Below are 20,970 nucleotides of genomic sequence, written 5' to 3'. Positions count from 1 at the left end.
ACTAAAATGTAGTAATAGTTAAATAAAGTTTCCAAAGTGATGTCAGAAATAAAGCTCACTGGCAAGAAACACAGTCTTATTCTGTGGGTGCTCATAGGCCAGATTCTATAATTCAGCCCCCGTTCTGAACTTGGCTAAAGATGACAGTTTTTCTGATATAATTTCCATTTTGTTTTTTAAAACCAAACTGGCACAGTATCAATGAGCTCAGACCAATAGGCTGTCTCTAGATTAACTGAAACCTGCAGCATTAAAGGACCCTTGACCTGTGAATTCACTGTAGATCACATACCAGATGTACCCTTGACGTGACTAAAATAGCCATTGCTTGCTCTTGTTCATTGTTCTGGTCCAAAAGTGCAAGCCAATGATGTCACAGTGGACATGCTCAGTACTTAATCCCCAATTACACACTGAGTAAAGCAATTTTTGATTTTCCATCTCTCCTATAAAGAGAGATCAACAGGCTTCAATTAATTCTCTACCCAATAGGCAATATTAAATGTGATAGGTCAATTTGAACATGTAATAATTTGGTACTGAAAAGCAATAGAAACAAAAGATATCTCGTATCTTTAAGTAAAACACCAAGTAGTGTTCTTTAACTCTCTGCCTTCTCATGTCAAAGTGGTTGTTAGCTGATGGGGAACCCTCAGACATCTTACTAACTCAGGACATATGAGAACTTTGCTGACTTCTGAACATCAAATGCACCCAAAGCCTGAAAACAGATCTAACTAGGGTCAGGGATTTCTCTTATCACTAGGACTCGTCATCCATAGAACTATCATTGGAATAGAGAGGGCATGGTAGGATTTACTAAGGTTAATGGTAAAATCAGCAAGGCAGTGTCAGGTTAGTATAGATGCTGATGATTCTTGGCCACACACTAGCTTACTCTTAAGCACTGATGGACTCGCATTGATGATTCTGAGATTCTTGGAATTATTCTTGCCATTGAACTTCTTAGTATGATGGAGTTTTGACTCTCTCATTTGCTAGGCTCTCATTGAATCATCTTGCCATATCAAACACTGAAATGAATAATACATCCCCACAGTTGACTTCAAGTCCAAGAAAAGGAATCAATTATTCACCTATAACTGTGTTTCCTCTTATTAGATCTTCTTTGACAACATCAGTTGTTTTGTTTTTAAGGATGGCAATGTAAGACTTAGATTAAAATTTAATCAGTACCATTAAAAACATGTAAGCTAAATCTGAATTCTGGTTCCATCAATCATTAAATCTGGGAATTTGGGCAAATTACTTAATTGCCTCATTCTTAACAGGGGGCAATAATACAGTGGGAACGAACAGCATGTATCTTGTGCAATTATTGCTGTAATCAAGTTAAAATATGCAAACTATAAAGTACAGTGGTTGGTTTATACAGCATCTCAGTGCAGATTGGGAGGGATAATGATTCTAGAATGGTAAGGAGTGGCATGTCTCAATCGTTCTGGAAGTCATCACTTTAGTGTACTATAGTTAAAGCTGGCCAAGTCTCAGAGCTGCTCGAGCTGCAATCAAAGTGCTGGTGATAAAATTGTCATTCTAGTTTTGTTTTCATCTGATATCATGGATTCTGGCTTTGTTACAAAAAAGTAGTTGACGTATTCCTCTTCAAAAGAGTAACCTCTTAGACTAGGGGTCAATTCTCAACCTAAATCAACAGTTAATGGAGTGGTACTTCAAATAACACAGTCAGGAGGCACAAATTACAAACATGTCACATACTTCAAAAACACACACGGATACCTATTCAGTTTAGCTTTGCCTGTGCACATGTGAATCTGCACAACACAAGACAATTCAAGGTAAGACAAATACACCCCTGAGACAACTATGTCTCAGGGATTTAGCTTGAAATCTTTTTGTTCAGCTATAATTTGTTCTTTCCACAGAGTTCAGATGTTTAGGTAGATTCTACTTCCTAGATTTATTTTTAGCTAGAATTAGGAGACCTTCCCCACAAGGATATCTTGGGAGTGTATTCAGTAAGAGTTCATCTACATTACTAGATTTATGAAGGCTTCCTCACATGTTTCATCTGTATTACTTAGAGAAAATAGACACTTAATTTGGAAACAATCATTTTCAAACTATGACACTTGTCACCCACATCCACAACAATAAAAGAACACATTATACATGACACACTCTACTGGAATGGAACCTTGAGGATTCTTGGATGAGATTACACAGTTAAGTCACACATCTTATTCTCCATTATCTTGTGACTGTGGGTGGAACAGGTTTGAAATTGGGGCATGTAAGGTACAAAGTTCTCACCAGAGGTCCCTAAACTCAAATTATTTTCTACAAAGTGTGAGCATCTCTCCTGGAGGATCCTGATGTCACTGAATAGACACTGGGCTGGGAATGTGCACAGTATTCCTGCCTCACCAGTCAAAAGCACATCATTCTCTCTTCTGTTGACAGAGGTGACTCCTAGATAACAGATAGACTTCTCCCCGTGATTTTCTTCAGGAAAACTTCCCTCCAGTTCCAAAAGCTCATCCAACCCTGAGAATGAAAGTTGTGGCGAAATCATGGTTGGTTGCTGATCTGATAAAAGGAAAAATGCCTGGGCCTCTGTCTCCCAGGAGCTGTTAGAGAAAGACTGCCTCAGTGGGGAATGTTTACTGGAAACGCACTTGCTGACAGGACTATGGATAAAACCTTGTTCTTCATCAGTTTCCACTAATTTATCGTTGCTGACCAGAGTTGCATATTTAACTGAGGGTTGTCTCTGACACTCCTCTTCACAGGTTACCTGGGTGCTCTGAGCCCCAGAGAAGTTAGCACTGTTGCACTGGTCACTAATACAAATAGAACTGCTTTCAGGGTCTGGTGTGTTCAAAAGAAGGGAGACCATAGTTGCTGGGACCATCTCATCTTTATTTTTCCAAGCGGTATCGACACTGACTTCTTCTGAAATGGGTTCAGGCTCCAGAAGAAGAGGACCAAATATCACTGATTCTGCATGCTTGGTAAAAAGATGCTCAAATGTTTCAGGCTAAAAGAAAAGACACATTTTAATACTCAGTATGTTACATCTTCATTCAGTCACATTTGCAGAAAGGCGGGTGTATAAAGATAAAAGCAAGATACATCAGTCAACCACAAATGACACGGTTGGTGATTGAAAACTTGGAATATCAAAAATCAGAAGAAAGAGGCAGGCTCGGTTTTTTGAAGTTAGACAAGAAAAACTCTCAGGCTTGAGTTCTTCAAATGCTATGAACACAAACACATGGGCCTCTTCATGGATAAGGATTATTTTGACACTTGATCATGGGCATGGGCTACAAAAGTGAGCAGTGACTGCAAATGCTTGGTTCTTGGGAGAGACTAGTTATTGCGACTGGAAAATACTCTCTTCTGAAAAGTCATTCTATTTTATGGTACATTATATTTCCACATAATGAAAATTTAATCTGCATGCATAAACAAACAAACAAATGCAAAAACTAACCAACCAAACAAAAACTCAAATGAAAACAAGAACAGGTTGGAATACAGGAGAATGAGCAAAGCAGGTCTTCGGAAGATGGTAGTAATATCTACTTCATATATCTACTTCATACCAAATAAGTTGCAAAGGGAAAGCAACTGTGACTGCCGCAGGTCACAGTGAGAATCTGCCAGAGGCTGTCTGAAAATCAAAACTGATGGTACCCATTTGCTGAAGATAATGATGGTGAAAGAGACATTGACAGAGTTGAAAATGTTATTCTCCGTACATACCTTCATGTAAAGATATATCCTATGGGACACATGGAATGAAGACAAGCACAAAAGACAAATGTACAATATATATATATTTTATAAGAACAAGGGTTACATAACAATGAATTCCTGCCAAGCAGCTACAAATAAAAAATCTGCGTGCAACAAGCTCAGTACAAACAACATAAACACATCAAAATGCAAAATGAAAACTACTGCAGATACATCACATTGAGTAGTTAGCACAACTAAATAGAAAATGTGTTCAATTTACAGATTGTACATGTAACTTAGCCTTTGAATGTTACTGTGTTTTAAGATTGAAAGGATTTCTGAATTATTGCCTGAGATAGTGGTGCACTCAAATGTTCTTCACAATGGCAAGTATATCCCATGTAAAAATATAGTTGTTGCAAACTCTTAACTGAAGTATAGCAGTGATTAAAACCATACAGGAACAAATATGCCAAACACTAAATATAGCAATAATGGCATAGACCTATAAAGTGTCAAAATACTGAAGGGTAAATAGTGTTACTAAATGATATACAATGAAAAAAAAATGATCCTACTCCCATTTTGTGTCCGACAGAACCTTTGTGATTTCTTTCAAACATTTTATTTGTCCCTTAGTGCTTCTACTACTTATATATCTTCAAATTGGGTCAAAACTAACTGAGCTCAGCATCTGATCCACTCATTACCTTTATTCCACCAATGTGGAAAAATCAAAACCACACAGAGCGAACAGTTGAGCTCGTGCGTCTTCCTCAAATGATCTGTTTCATATACTCCATGATACCTAAAGGTTCTTAATGAATAATTAATTATAGAATAAGTCATTGCTATCTTAAACAGATTCATCGGGAAGGCTTCACTAAGTAATGTTTTGTTTGTTTTTCTTTTTTTTATAAACACATGTGTATCTTATCAGTGGTCAGGAAACTTCTAAAAAGTTTATTTGTTCAAATTTTGTTTCCCTCTATTGGTGGAAAAATTGAAAACAATAACCTTTATAAGTTCACAGTTGGACTTTATATTATAATGATATCTGTTAACAGTTAATGAAGAAGAAGAAGGGATACAGTCTTTCTGGTGTCTTAATTTTTAAAACTAGTCATCCAAATAAAATTATCAATCACCTCTATGTGACTCACATATCTTAAATTAAAATGTTATTTGTGTCTATCAGTTTGGTTTAGTATGAATGTAAGTAATAAAGCCTATGCTATATTAACATCATTCAGACATGGCAGCTGATCTGTGTTTCAGGAAGAAAAACCCTATCCTCACTGTGAATTATTTGTACAACCAGAAAGTCTCCCTTTCCTTCATACTTCCCTGTCTGCCAGAAGTCTTGGCTGATTTAGTAGAAATGAACTAGATTTATGAAGGTTGGTACTCTTTTCTGCTCTGGGCACTCTGACCTGAGTGTGTAGGTTAGACAAATAGTTCCCAGTGATTTCTGACCTGAGTATGTAGGGTTATCCTAATAGCTTCCACTGAGCTGTGATCAGCACAAACCACAACTTCTGCCTTTCTTTGAACTAAAAGGAAAGTTAGCACTTAAGCCATTTTCAAGACTATCGACCACTGAAATTCCTAAACTGTTCCAAGTTTGGTACATAAAAGCCATGTTATTCAAGAGAATGCTGAAATTCAATTTGTGTGACTATAATGCAGTCTAATATGGAAGTTTTCGCCTGCTGAAATAAAAATGGAATTCCTTCCCTGCAGTTTGTATGTGGAGGTTTTGAAAAGCTGTGTGTCAAAAGTTGCCTATTAGAGTTCACTTAGTTAAGGCACTATCTACCATATTTGGTGATCTGTAACAAAATAGGTTCTGACAGCAACAGTCACACATTATCATTTTATGACTTAAAAAATAAAAAGCAGAGTCCATGAATATCAACTTTAAATTTCTGATGCCCTGAAAATCAAGCATATGCCCCAACTGAACTACATCAAACCTACATTGTGGCCACAAATACACACTTCTCTAATAAGCTCATCAAATGTTATTTCTTAGTCATTCAAACCATAGTGTAGGTTTGCTTCCCTCCTTCAAAATGTAAACATCTTCTAATATTGTGTGGGCTGTTGGGAAGTTGGTAGATTGGGTTCATCTGTAGTGGTCATGAGAGACTTCAAAGAGTGTCCGTTCTCTGTTTAAATAAAATAGAACAAAATAAGCAAGCAAAATAAAATCCTTGTTTAGAAAGCTAAAGATGAAAGATCTCCAACCCCTTGTCTTTTCATAGTTGCAGGCTTTTTGTTCTTGTATTGCATCCTAGTGACACACTTAGGAGAGGGGAGGGCCAGTGTCTGGAGGGACTACTCTCCCTCACTTACTGGATGTCATGGATACTCTAAAGACAGCTTGAGCACTCCAGCAGGGAAGACAATAGTAGCACTATCAGGACAGGTATAATAACAAGGGCTCAAGGAATAAGAGGTTAGGTAAAATCTACAGGCACACTGAATAATTTGAGAGGATAACAAAGAGCAAGGATTCAGAGATAAGAAGAAAAAAAAAAATGAAAGAAAATAGACTTTGTTCAAAAACACCACAATGACCTTAGACACTGATTTATAATAATTACTCATTCTTATTATTACTATTGTTTTTTTTTTTTGAAACAGGGTTTCTCTGTATAGGCCTGGCTGTCCTGGAGTTCACTCTGAAGTCCAACTGAGATCTGCTGCGTGTGCCTCCCAAGGGCCAGGATTAAAGGTGTGCACCAACACCACCTGGCTAGAAAGTAGATTCTTAAGAACTTGAAGTGACATGAAAGTCAAAAGTGGAATCCCAGAGACATTATCATGAACTTTTAAAAATCCATTCCTCCATCAATCTTCTGCTACAAGTCTTTTCCTTTTCTTCGACCATGGATTGAAGACTGCAAGAATATTAGGTTAAGATCATGCAGATAACTAGAGCAAAGCAAACACCATGACCTAGGTTTGTTTTTGTTTGTTTGTTTGTTTGTTTGTTTGTTTTTACAGTACAGTAAAGATAAAGATATTTTCTAAACACAGAGAGGAAGAAGAGGGACCCTCCATCTTCCTGTGCCCGACCTCAGAGGTAGACTTAACCTGATTAGTTCATGATCTCTCCTGACTCTTTACTACTCAAGATTATGAAAGGAGAAGAAAATGAAGGCCATGAGACACAGGCTGCTAGGCCAGTGTTATGACTGACAGAGACTGGCTCTCTTGAAATAAAGCTCTGACTCCAAACACTAGCCTGCTCTTCCACATATTTCCAAGGAGAATCTAGCTGTTTCCAGATACATTCTACCCAGAGCCACAATTGTTAGGTTGTCTGGATTGCTATGGCATGTCTAAAGTCATGGAAGTCTTTAGTCCCAAGGGCAAGTTCCCTGGGCTCTTGGTTTTAGATTTATATTTAATCATAAAGTGAATTATTAAGCTCGCTGCTGCAATATTGAAATGGATGTACATATAGGAACAGGGTTGGGATGAGAGTGGTACACAAAAGCCTGGGACCTCGGGGAGGAAAGAAAGGGAGAAAAGGCAAGAGAGATAGGACGGAGGGAAGAAGGGAAAAGGAGAGAAAGCAACACTTAAAATACTGTAAAATAAATATTTTAATGCAAATATCCACTGCTTCTAGTTCAACTGCCAATTCTAATTGTTCCAACTAATTCATTTAATTGTCTAGGATAGAAGTCTGAATAATTTTGGTGTGTGGTGTTTTCATTTTTAAAATTTGTTTTAATGAGACAGTTTATAAAATTATTAAAAAAATGGGATGTCATGAAGCAAATTAAACTTGAAATAAAACAGTTGTAAACTATTTTTATATTTAGCAGAAAAAAGCAAATATGCAAAATAAATCAAGGAAAGTTGAGGTCTTTTATGCTATGAAATTGGAATTACAAGAAAAGAAAGTACTTTGAATTTATACTAAAACATGTTTTCCTAATCAAGCGTTCAATCTTAAAATTCTGATTCTTGGAGCACACAGAGGAAGGCCACAGAAGATTCTGATTTCAGAGAGCAGAACTGACACACTTGTTCTTCTCATCCTTGGAGACTGTTATGATGTCGGAATGAGAATAAATCAAATCCACATGATCTGAGAAAGAAAATGCACAATGAATGGTTCCAATTCAATTTGAAACCAGGGAGAACACTTAGAGGCACATCAGAGAAAATGACCGAAGAGAGCCAAAGACCAGACATGGGCAGCAACTACAGAGAAAGCCAGTCAGCCCTGCAAAACATAGAAGGGAGAGTAAGTGTAGAAAGCACAGCTAAAAGGCCTTTGCCTAAAAACTAGTCTATCCAAAGCAAGGGTTGGTTCTCAAAGCCACTGACACATAGCCTGGGAGGAAGAGCAGAGCTATGGAAAACAGCCTTCTAAGGGTGGAGGTGTTGGGAACCAGAGGTATACACACGTGGGGTAGCAATCGTCCACCCCTGCCCTTGGGATTCATCCCACATGAATGGAAAGCAAAGGACCATAAGACATTAGAGTGGGGAGGGATTCTGATATTTAAAAAAGCAAAGGTACAGAAGAGAACATGACTTAACAGAAACAGAAATTTCATGATATAGGAGAATTTTAAAACAGACGTCGTGTAATTGACAACTCGAGCAAGACTGAGACCCGAAAGAAGGACAGAATGTTCTGACCCTGCGCTTTACTGTGAAGATAAATTCCCGGGATGTAAAAGTTCCACAGCCATACTGGATAATGGGAAGTAACAATGCATCAGAACATAAAACAACAAACCAAGCTATCCAAAAGTGTCCAAGGACCAACAACCATGGTGATGACACAGGAAAAGACACAGGAGAGAAATGTACATAGAAACAGTGGAGTTTCTTAATGCTGACAGGAGACAGATGTGAAACTCTTTACTCAAGTGAAATGAAAACATAACCTTAATCAAAAAAAATTTTTAAAAGATTTATTTATTTATTATATGTAAGTACACTGTAGCTGTCTTCAGACACTCCAGAAGGGGAGTCATCTTGTTATGGATGGTTATGAGCCACCATATGGTTGCTGGGATTTGAACTCTGGACCTTCGGAAGAGCAGTCGGGTGCTCTTACCCACTGAGCCATCTCACCAGCCCCTTAATCAAAATTTCAGAACATTGAAACTAGAATGCTTTTCAAAACAGGAAACCACAAGTGATCAGCAAAGGGGGGATGTTTCAGTGCCCACCTGACTCTGTAGGAGCAACATCAGATGCCAGATAATATAGGCAAAGATGGCTGCAGATTTCTATTGGAAAGAATCCATGTTCTACCAACTACCTGGCAGCACAAATGGAAAGAAGGGAGATGGTGGTGGTTTAAAGGAAAATGCCCCCCCCCCCACAGGACCACAGGGAGTAGCACTATTAGGAGATGTAGCCTTGTTGAAGGACATTCATTGGGGGTGGGATTGAGGTTTCAAAGTCTCAAGCCAGGTCCAGTGTCACTGTCTCTTCCTGCTGCCTGAGGATCTGGATGTAGAACCTAAGCTACCTCTCCAGCACCATGTTTGCCTGTATGTGAACATGCCTTCTACTATGACAATAATAGCCTAAATGTCTAAACTGTAAGCTAGCCTCAGTGAAATGGTTTCCTTTATAAGAGTTACTGTAGTTGCTGGGAACTGAACTCAGGACCTCTGGAAAAGCAGTCAGTGCTCTTAACCTCTGAGCCATCTCTTCCCCCCCCCACCCTTTTTATTATTTTCTGTGAGACACACCAGAAGAGGTCATTGGATCTCATTACAGATGGAGGATCTCATTACAGATGGAGCAAGCAAATGGATGGAACTAGAAAAATATCATCCTGAGTGAGGTAATTCAGACCCAAAGGACATGCATGCTATGTATTCACTATCAAGTGGATGATAGCCAAAAAAAAAAAAAAAAGTATAGAATACCCAAGATACAGTCCACAGAACTCAAAAAGGTCAACAAGCTGAAGTGCCCAAGTGAGGACACCTCAGTCCCACATGAGAGAGAGAAGAAAACAACCACAAGTGGGGATGGAGGGTGGGACCTGGGAGGGAAAGTGGATGGGGGAGGGGTATGGAAGGGTTTGGGAAGGGGGTGGACTAGGAAGGGGAACCTGATCTGGTATTGGGTGAGGGAAAAGGACTGAAGCCCTGAGGGCCAGCAGAAAGAATGGAAACAGGCAATCTTGGGAGATAGGAGGTTGGGGGACCCTCCAGAATGTACCAGAGACCTTGGAGGTGAGAGACTCTCAGGACTCAAAGGGAGGGACCTTAGATGAAATGCTGGACAGTAGGGAGAGGGAACTTATAGAGCCCACCTCCAGCAGAAAGACAGGGCATCAAATGAGGCAGAGGGGGGCCATCTCATAGTCACAACTCTGACCCATAGTTGTTCCTGTCTGAAAGAATTACAGGGATGGAAATGGAGAGGAACCTGAGGAAAAGAAGGTCCAGCAACAGGCCTGAAGTGGGATCCAGCTCAAGAGGAAGTCGCAAGGCCTGACACTATTACTGAGACTATGTAGCACTCACAAAAAGGGACCTAGCATGACTGCCCTCTGGAAGACCCAACAAGCAGCTGAAAGAGTCAGATGCAGATATTTGCACCCAACCAATGGTCTGATAGGAGGACCAGCAGTCTCAATTAATTTGGACCCCTGAGATCTCTCAAACACTGGGCCACCAAACAGGCAGCATACACCTGTTGATATGAGGCCCCCAACACACATACAGTGGAGGACTTCTGGGTCTGTGTTCATTCAGAGATGATGNACCTAACCCTCAAGAGACTGGAGACCCCAGGGAGTTTAGAGATCAGGTGGGGTGGGGGGTGGGGAGACAGCAGGGTTGGGAGGAGGTTTGGGATGTGGAACAGTCAGAGGGTAGACGGTGGGGGGGGAGAATAAAATATGGAGTGTAAACAATTAATTTAAAATAAAGAGTTGCTGTGATTATGCTGTCGTTTCGATAGCAATAAAAACTCTGAGACAGTCACATGGGGAATGCTTTGCCACAAAGGTGGTTATCTAATCAAGGAAGACAAGGAAAAGAAGTCTGGGAAGCACTCTGACTAGAAGCCAGGGCTGAATATTCCAGATGACCTGCACTCTACTCTACTGGAGTCTAATGGTGACAGGCATAGGTCACTGCAGCAAAGTTCCCAATGAATATCGAACCTGGGTAAGACAATGCATAGACTAGAAACATCACGGTTATGATGACAGACAGACTAGTAGGCAGGTAGATATAAGTAGATGAGAAATTTTAGGAACAGAAACAAAAGGAGAAGCCGTAAAGGGGGAAAATGAAGCCAGGTAAAGTTTGAATTAAGGGACTGAAGAGATGGCTCAGTGGTTCAGAGTACTGAATACTCTCCCAGAGGATGTGGGTTCAATTCCCAGAATCCAACTGGCAGGTCACAACTGTCTGTAACCTCATTCCAGAGGACTCAACACACTCACACATACACACATGTAGGCAAAACATCAATGCACACTAAACAAAACCAAGTTATTAAAAATGATTTAATTAAATAGTTCAAATGGAAGCCTTCTCATTTTAAAAATTCTTCTTTTAATATTGGAATGAGCAAGATAGGTATCAACCACATTACTTGGCTCTTTGTGGAACAAAAGTTACACTGAAAACAACATGAAGGGTGTGTATCGGTTCTCTTATTTTTAATAATAGACCCATGTACAAAATCAGGTACAGTGTAGTGACAATTGATAAAGGCTAAAGAAATCGAGGAAGAAATGAAGAAAATGTATAATATATGTACTTTTTTAAAAAAAATAGTAGTTCAAGTGTTTCTCTTTGAAGAAAAAAACCTGAGTTTATTGAAAGTTTCAGACAATTGAAAAGCTTACAGAACAGTGTGCACATGAGTAAATGCCCCAATGTCTGTGAGTCTGTGGCAGCATTCACCTGTTTAGAACCTGCTGTTCTAAGGGCATGCAGCACTGAGGGACACATAAGTGACCCATCAAGAAGATTAAAAGCAAAACAATTGAAAGTATTGTCATTTGTGGAAAGGATGAAACGCAAGACTATCCCATTAATAGTCTTCTATACAAAGCTACACACTTGTATTCTTTTAGACCCAGACAAGAACAAACAGAAATGTCAGGGCACACACCAGAACAAACACTGGCAGCCATGCTTCCTACTGGCAGTCGTGGTATACTGCTCAGAAAAGAGAAATCTGGCAAATGATGAACTCTCCTGGGGGTGTGAGGAGCAAGGGCACAGATATGCTGTGTTCACAGGATCAAGGCACCCACAGGTGTCTGGTGAGCAGAGAAAACCCTGCCCACCCAGAGCCACCTCAGCAGCATCTGCAATGACAAGTGCAGTGTGCCACCCTCAGGACCCCTCAAAGCATGACTGCTCCTTAGTGACACACACCTGAGTGCATGTAGGAACAGCCGGAAGTATGAAGTGAATCACAAACACTGTGTGTTCTGAAAGGGGCAATCTACAGAGGAAAAGAAGGGGACAGGGAGGAGGGCAAGCAGAACAAACTGGATCTGTACTTCCTGTTATGAGAAATGAAACAAATATGGAAAAATTCAAGATATTACATTAGGTCACTTTGTTGGTTTTTTTGTTTGTTTGTTTTGTTTTTTATTTTTCGAGACAGGGTTTCTCTGTGTAGCCCTGGCTGTCCTGGAACTCATCTTGTAGATTAGGCTGGCCTCGAACTCAGAGATCCGTCTGCCTCTGCCTCCCGAGTGCTGGGATTAAAGGCGTGCGCCACCACGCCCGGCTTGTTTTGATTTTTAAGAGACTGTGTTAGTATAGGGGCTTATTTTTTCCAAGCTGAAGATTGAGCTCATAGCTTGTACATGCTAGACAAGTGCTCTGCATAAAGCAGCACTCCCAAATCCTAAACGACTCTACTTTGGTATATGTATTTAATATGAAAATTTAAAGACAATGGGAAGTTTGTATACAAAAAAGACCTTGGGAGAAATATGTTTAATGGCATGGTACCACTGTACTATTTATTATCAGGTCTGACATGTAATTAAAAATATATTTGAGAATGAGTCTAAGAGAGTAGAAGTCAAAGGAAAAGCTCAAGTGCCCATTCTAGTCTTCCACCTTGTTTGAGACACTGTCACATGGCTGTCCACCATTGTTTTTATCAGCTTGCTAGCCTGCAAGCTTCCTCCAATTTTCTGGTCCCCAGTTCCTTCCTACCACACCCTAAAAACACTGGAAATACAGACATCATGTTGCTGCACCCTGCTTTATATTGGTTCCAGTGATTCAAACTCTACTTCCTTCTACGGTAAGTATTTTACACACTGAGACATTTACCAGTTTCTTCCTTTGCTTTAAAAAGATTTTAAACTACTGGCTTTTGCACCTTCAATTTGCATGTTTAGTTTAGTTCTGAGTTAAAGTGGAGCCCATAGGCTTATATATTAGCATGCTTATTTCCTAGTTGATGAGCTGCTTGAGAGGGATTAGAAGGATTCAGATATATTGCCTTGTTCAACCAGGTATAAACTTGTTGGAGAAGGTCTGTCACTGTCTTGTCCCTGTCCTAAGAATATGACAGAAGCTACATGGAAGTTTTAGATTAATGGCATTGGCAGGGGAGATTTCAGGACAGTCTAGTATTGACTGTGTCATGTGGTTACTATTGATCTACAATAAAAGCCAAGCATGTGAGGCAAGGAGAAATACAAAATAGACAGTTTGAGGAGAAAAAGACCAACCAGTAAAGGTAACATTAGAGCTAAGCCCTGTGCTCAAGGAAATAAAGTGTTTAAAGGCACCATTCTATTGAGTTTGATTCTAAATGGAAAAGAGGGAGTGGTAACCTCAGGGCAAGATCCTACCTAGCTAAACTACTAACTTACAAAAAGGTAAAAAGGAAAGCTTAAGTTACAAAGAAATCCATCGACAACTGAAAGCTTATGCAAGTATAATACAAGAGAGGGCTCAAGTTGCGGCCCCAGCAAGCAGAAGAAGTTGGCACCTTCAGTTAGTCAGTCAAGGATACAGGAAAAGAATTATAGACTCTTCCTCCAAGCTTAAGAAAAGCTCATGAGACCATGCATTTGACAGGGCAGCCTCCTGCATGGAGGCCCAGAGAGGCCATTGTGTGAAGCTATGAAGATGAAGCCTGGATTGTGTTGCAGACCCCCAGATGTTGGAGATGCCAGAGTCATTGGATACCTGCCAAGGAGAGCAGCAAACATGAGGTGGAACCAGCCTCAGAGAGAGAAATGTGTTGCAGTCAATGACACTAAAAGGAATTGGAGATATAAAGAGCCCTTTGACATCAGACATGGAAGACAGGGAATTTGGATATGGAGTTTGCCCTGATGGGTTTCAGTCTTGCTTTGGCCCAATTAGTTCCTTACTGTACACCCTTTTCTCACTTTTGGAATGGCAATATACATTCTGTGACATTGTATGTTGGAAATGTGTGATCTGCTCTTTTTTATTTTGATTGTCTAGGGTGTTATAGTTAAGAGATTTCCTTGAGTCTCAGAAAAGACATGGACTTTGTACTTTGAAACAGTATGGACACTTTGAAAGACTATGAAGACTTCTGAACTTGGCTTGAATACATTTTTGGATTATGATATACCTATATGCTTATGGGGGCCAGGGAGTGGAATGTCGTGGTTTGAATGAAAACTGCCTCCATGGGTTCGTGTATTGGCGTGCTTAGTTCTCACTTGAATGGTTTGGGAAGGGTTAGAAGGAACAAGAGGTGTGCCCTTGTTGAAATAAGTGTGGCTTTGTTAGAGGAATTATGTCATTGAGTGAGCCCTGAGGTTTAAAAATCCCACACTAGGTCTCTCTCTCTCTCTCTCTCTCTCTCTCTCTCTCTCTCTCTCTCTCTCTCTCTCTCGTGGTTCAGAATGTAAAGCCCTCAGCTATGTCTCTAGCACCAGGTCTATCGCTGTGTAGCCACATTTCTCATCATTAGGATGATGGGATAACTTTCTGGAACCATAAGCCCCTAAGTGAGTGTTTTCTTTTGTAAGAGTACCTTAATCATAGTATCTCTTCACAGCAGTAAAATAGTGACTAAGACAGTATAGTTTTTGATATATTATAAACCAAAGGACAGGAAAAATTTAAAAAGTAGAGGGAATTAATTTCGGATAAATCTTAGAGATGAGATTAAATGCCTAGGATTTATAGGAATAGGGCACATTCGTAGAGAGTAATGTTCATGAAAGTCAGGATTCAAAGAACAAAATAAAGGAAAGTTTTATATTAAAGATGTGTATTTATTTAAAATTTTAAATATTAAAAATACTTTTATAAAAACCACTGAATTTTATTTTTTGTAAAAAAAAAATAGTTTCCCATTGGCTGTTTGGTTTGCAATGTCTAGGGTGTATATATACCCATCTATTCTTTTTCTTGCTTTATTTTTTTAATTGAATATACCATATGTGCTCATTCATTTATCATTTGAAGGCCATTTGGATTTTTTCAGGTTCTGGTTACTATTAATAATTCTTCTATAAACATTTCTGTGTAAGTTTCATCATTTTTTGGTAGAAATGTTAGATTGCTGAGTACTGAATTAAGCTGGGAAGAATTTCCAGACCCTTTAAAGGGCTTGCACTGTGTTTGCAACCCCACAAGCAGTCTGAAGGCCTCAGTGTCTCTGTTGTGTCGTGTTGCTCTCCTTTCTGTGATGGACATCCCACAAGCTGTGGAGGCCATCTTCTGGTTTTGACTTGCATTTCCCTGATGTTTAAGGATGTTGATCATTTGTTCACTTGTAAATACAAAGGTAATTTTGTGTTTTGTACATACTGTCTTTAGAAAAATGCACAGTCAAATCTTGTACCTATAGTTTTTAATTATATCAAAATATATGCAACACAATTGACCATTTCATCTATCTTAGAGTGTTTGATTTCATGACTATTAACCACATTATGGTTAAAATGTTAATGTAAAATTGATGGCAAGGATATGACTTTGTCAGAGGGACCTGGGTTTGAATCCAAGTTTTTATGAATCCTGGTTGAGTAAATGGCCAGGGCAAGCTACTAACCCATTTTCAGACTGTCTTATCATTGACTGATTCTTGTTTGTTTGAATTTTTTGAGATAGGGTTTCTTTGTGTATAGCCCTAGCTGTCCTGGAACTCACTTTGTAAAACAGGCATGCCTCAAACTCATAGAGATCCACCTGTCTCTGTGTCCTGAGTGCTGGAATTAAAGGTGAGTGCTGCCACCACCACCTGGCTTGTTGATTTATTCTAAATAGTGCATCTTTGTTATGCCTTAGAAATACATGAAAACTATGACTACATATACTGAAAATGAAAAGGTAAAGTCTTTGCAAAGGTAAAAAGCAGTTTCTCACAAATGAGGATATTCACAACCCACTATTTTTTTTTTAATCTATACATTATGGACTGGAGGGATGGTTCAGCAGTTAACAGTGCTTGCAGCTCTTCCAGAGGACCTGAGTTCATTTCCCAGAACTCATGACAGGCAGCTCACAACTGTCAGTTCCAGCTGGTGCCCTCTTCAGACATCGGTGGGTACCTGTACACATATGTGCACACACACACATAAATAACTTTCAATATTCACTTTACCAGAATCTGGAAACTTAGGGTAATATCTCAATTTACTTAAAATATCTGCCAGATACCCTGCTAATTACAGCACCACACTTAGCTCCAATAGGGGAGATGTGAGACAGCTAGGTGAGCCAGAGTCTAGAGATATTTGCTGGTTCATCCACCCTATGTCCTCTAATTTCTGTCGGCATTATCTGGAAAGGAAGAAACATCTATCTGGCCCAGGTTCAAACTGCATTTGCTCAGGTCAATCTCTGTCTCAAGTAAAACTTAAATTCCTTTTTCTCAATAGTATGAAGAAAAATGTCCAAATATACTTTGCTGGAGGGAGGGAGAGTTTTGTCTATTTTTGTTTGTTTGTTTTGTTTTTTGGGTTTTTTTTTTGTTTTTGTTTTGTTTGTTTGTTTGTTTTTCTCGAGACAGGGTTTCTCTGTGTAGCCCTGGCTGTCCTGGAACTTACTTTGTAGACTAGGCTGGCCTCGAACTCAGAAATCCACCTGCCTCTGCCTCCCAAGTGCTGGGATTAAAGGAATGCGCCACCACTGCCCAGCTGGGAGGGGGAGTTTTCACTTCCTTTTAAGAGGCAGTCTGATGATTGACCTGAATTCATCAGTACCCTCATGGTGTAGCTTTCCAGTTTTTATTTAGATAGGCATTTAGTCATTTGTGATTTAAAATAAAAAGAAAGGCTCATATTTAAGAGGAAAATGTGGCTAATCTGTTCACTGTGTTTCCCATTTGAGAACGCATTAGTAGTTGGCCTTCCGGGTGTCTAACACTGCATCACAGAGTCAGATACTGACTATTCCTCAGCCACATCTGACTCAAATATCAATTTCCTTTTCTCCTCCTGCCCCTTTTCCTGTCTACCTTTATCCTTTTTGTACTTTTGTTTGTTTGTTGAGACAGAGTTCCTATGTAACCAACGCAGGCCTCATTATGCAGCCCTGGCTGGCCTGGAACTCACAATAATCCTCCTTCCTCGGCCTTCCAAAAGCTGATGTGTGTTCCGGGTGTACAGCACCACCACCAGGTCCAATGTCACTCTCTTCCCTGCGCCACTCATACCCACCCATGCTCTAAGCCACAGCACATTGTAGCTTATGGCTGTGACATTATTTCTAATGATCAACTAGTATTTATCTTCCCCACCAAATGATATATACAATACAGGAGCATATACAGTTTTTCCTATCAAGATAGCCCTAAGGTATAGCAAAGGACAGCTTTACAGTAATATTATAAACTAATAAAAATTAGTACCTGAGTGAATGTATGTGTGGAAAATGAACAAGCATTATAGAAAACAAAAAATTAAAAGGAAAATTAAAAAGGAAAATTCTTATTCCTTCAACCTGGCAGTCATATAAATAAATAAATAAATAAATCTTTTAACAAAAAATTACATACTCATTAAAAAATTAAATGTTAAAAGTATACTTAAAAATATTGAATTAATTTTTTAAAAGGTTCTCATTGGGAAAAAAAGACACGTTCTTATTCCTTCAACGTGGCTACTCTGCTCAGCCCCATTTTTATTTCTGAAAGGGCAAAGAGGATTTCTTAAAAATCTGTTCACCTAGAGTTTAGCAGTGATCTCTCCTCATCTATAAACACTTACTGTGTCTCTGCTAACAGACGCATGCATGCATTTGAGATATCACCTTGATTGTGAGAAATGTTATATGAATTAATTGTGGAAGAGTGATGTTATCTGAAAAAAAATCAATAACACTATGGAAATAAAAGGAGTCTAAGGTTAGAGAGTCGGAGAGCACAGCTGAAGAGCCAGAGGCACATGGCTAGTATTAGGAAGAGCAAAGATTAAATGCAATGATATTGGAATGATTAAAGGCAACACATGCCTAGCATAAGGAAGAGCAAAGATTAAATGCAATGATATTGGAATGATTAAAGGCAAAATTGTGCAGCAGCCTCTTTGAAAACAGGGTGTTGTTTCATCTGCTTGAAGATTGCTTCACCCAGAGCTGTTGATGGTGTGTACATGGTTCATGGCATGTACAGGGGCATGTGCTTGCTCATTCATGGACAAGCTGCAAAGCAATGCACGCTGGACTGCAAGTCATATGCCATTTGAATGTTGGACGATTGGTTTAGTGGGTTGCAAACAGCACTTTAAACAAGTGGAAGAAAGTTTTAAAAAGCATTTGATTTTCTCTCTTCACTTCCCAGTAAGATGTTTTCCACAAATTTCATTTCATTCCTGTGTGTGTGTGTATGGGGGCAGGGTGTGTGTGTGTATTTGTTCTAGGCTGGAAGATGAACTATACTTCTCCAAATGGGAAAAGTGTTCCTGGTTCCGAAATAAGGTTCCTAACCAGTATATCCTTTTCTTTTTGGTTTTTTTCTTTTCTACTTTGATGACAGGATAGCCCAGGGTCAACACTGAGGCAGCAATAGTCTACAGTGTACCAATGTGAAGCAGTAACATGACATAATGGCTGACACTTATTAAGACCTTTAAATGCTGCAAGTGTCACCTTCTCTCATCTACAAATCTCCATCACTCCAAGTTTTATTATACTGCATCCTTAAGTCAGACTGTAGTGTCTAAAAACAATATTGTACTTGTAAGATGTTGTGAATGTTAAATAGTAGAAAGTTACAATATTGATTTTAAGCCTTTGGACTGAAAAAAAAAAAAGCCCATTTAGTCAACTATCTATTCTCCATCTATAACATTCCTTCCTCTTATCGTTTTTTTTTTTTATGTACAGTAACCAGAAAAAGAGATAAATGTGTTGCCAACTCTCATGAGATAAGGGACTGAACTTTGTTTTCTCTGATGAAATCCCAAACCCAGCTATTGAGAAAGACAAAGGATGAACAGACTTGATAAAATGAACACAACAAAATAAAGCCCTTTAAAGATGTTTAAAGATCTGTAAGTGATATGATATCTAAACTGCAACCTTAGATATCTGGGTAAAAATACTTAAAAAGTGACCTTTTGGAAATTAAGTCCTTGTGCCCAGGAACAATTCTTGGGGTTTGGAACATCATCCCAAAACAACTTTTTCATTCTGCAAAGGAGAAATAAAGCACTCTGGTTACAGAAATGTTGAGACTGCAAAACCATTAGCAGTTAACATACAGAATAAGCACTGGTCCGCTACATTAGCAGTTAACATACAGAGTAAGCATTGGTCCGCTGGATCAGGTCAGTAGGGCCAAACTCACATTTACATTTGATTCCACAGTGTTCCCCAAACTGTTATGAAGACCCTCTCGTATGCTGTGTGCCAGGCTCTGTACTAACTCCCTTGCCTAGGTTTGCCTTAGAAAATATTTTAAATGGGCATCACATGGGATATGAGACCACGTGATATGGGCCCACCCCACTATTTCGACTAAAACACGATGCCAGATTATAACGTCTTCCCTCCTCACTTTTTGATATAGAACTGTGTAGCTATAGATCTGGTATGTGTGAGATCACCCAGTGATCTGGGTGTCTCAACAGTGTGGTGCGATATCCCCCAGAATCATCAGGGAACTCAAGGCCATCAATCAAACCAGACACCTCAGAGCTTTCTGAATTGGCGTCCCTGGAGCCCTCTGAGGATCATTGGTCCATTGTCATGATGGATCTGTTCCCCATGAAACATCTACTTTTAGGGTCTCATGATCTCACTAATACCTTCAGTCCAGACTGCAGAGCTTAAAAGCCACCTTTACAAAGCCTAAGAGCATCCTGTCCAGGATGTCCTGTCATCTGTCGGCTAATTCCTGAATGCATAGACAGGACTTTAGTTGTTGTTTTTGAGATGGGGGTTTCTCTGTGAAGCTCAGGTTGTCCTGGAACTCACTCTGTAAGACCAGGCTGGCCTCGAGCTCAGAGATCCACACATGTCTGCCTCCAAGGTGCTAAGAAAAGCTGACACCACCATTCAGTTTACAAAAAAACAAAACAAAACCCAAAAACAAAAACAAAAACAAAATTTGAATTCTGCCTTTAAGTATATGCTTTCATATCAAGATGAAAAGTGATTTCCTGAAAACAACCTTCCTTTTCTGTCATCTTGATTGCATATGGAATGTATGCAAAACCTTTTCTAATGCATTTATATTTGTTCATATTATGAATTAGGATTTATGTCAGTCTTTTAATATACTTAAGTTACACTCTTTATGGCAAAAGCCTTTATCTAAACGCAATACCTCTGGTGTGAAATTAACAGTGTTCCGAGCAGTAGGACACAAGAGGAAATAATTATGGGTACAATGACATACAGCCCTGCGTCATTCTGCTGCTTGTCGATAACATCTGAAAGAGACACAAAATTACTCTGTAAAATCATGTGCAGGACACATTCTAACTCCACATATCTCTATAGTACTTCAAAGATAAAGAAATTTGATAAAGGAGAAAAGAAGGGCTGCAGAGATGGCGCAGAGGCTAAGAGCACAGGTTCTTAGTGCTCATACAGAGAGGGGGCTGAGGTTCAGTTCCCAGTAACCACAGGGCAGTATAAAAGCATCTATTACTCCAGTGTCAGGATATCTGATATCTGATTCCCTCTGCCCTCTGAGATTATCAGGAATGTATTTGTTACACATGCATACATGTTCAGGAAAACAGTCAGTCATACATGTAAAAATTAAAATGAATATTCTTAAAGGAGAAATACAAATACATTGTGGCCA

At 39.3% G+C, this 20,970-nt stretch overlaps 1 protein-coding gene across 5 annotated transcripts in view; it reads right to left on the bottom strand.

Moving 5' to 3' along the window:
• Positions 1–1,904: 1,904 nt before the first annotated feature.
• Lepr (leptin receptor) overlaps positions 1,905–20,970 on the bottom strand; it is an 81,224-nt gene continuing 62,158 nt past the window's right edge. For 2 of the 5 annotated variants that reach the window (XM_021199583.2, XM_029540151.1), the window contains exons 17-19: positions 20,485–20,590; positions 19,271–19,346; positions 3,852–5,900 (exon numbers count right to left, since the gene is read on the bottom strand). In XM_021199583.2, the coding sequence (XP_021055242.1) occupies positions 5,883–5,900; positions 19,271–19,346; positions 20,485–20,590 (200 nt within the window). In that variant the 3' untranslated portion in view covers positions 3,852–5,882. Of the gene's footprint in view, positions 3,023–3,851; positions 5,901–15,077; positions 16,265–19,270; positions 19,347–20,484; positions 20,591–20,970 lie in introns of those variants that run through there. The other 3 variants (XM_021199584.2, XM_029540152.1, XM_021199582.1) reach the window with 2 other exon arrangements.

The sequence above is a fragment of the Mus pahari genome, chromosome 6, assembly GCF_900095145.1.
Source record: "Mus pahari chromosome 6, PAHARI_EIJ_v1.1, whole genome shotgun sequence".
Lineage (NCBI taxonomy): Eukaryota > Metazoa > Chordata > Mammalia > Rodentia > Muridae > Mus > Mus pahari.
The sequence above is the reverse complement of the archived record's forward strand: the minus strand, read 5'-3'. Positions and strand labels throughout refer to the sequence as shown.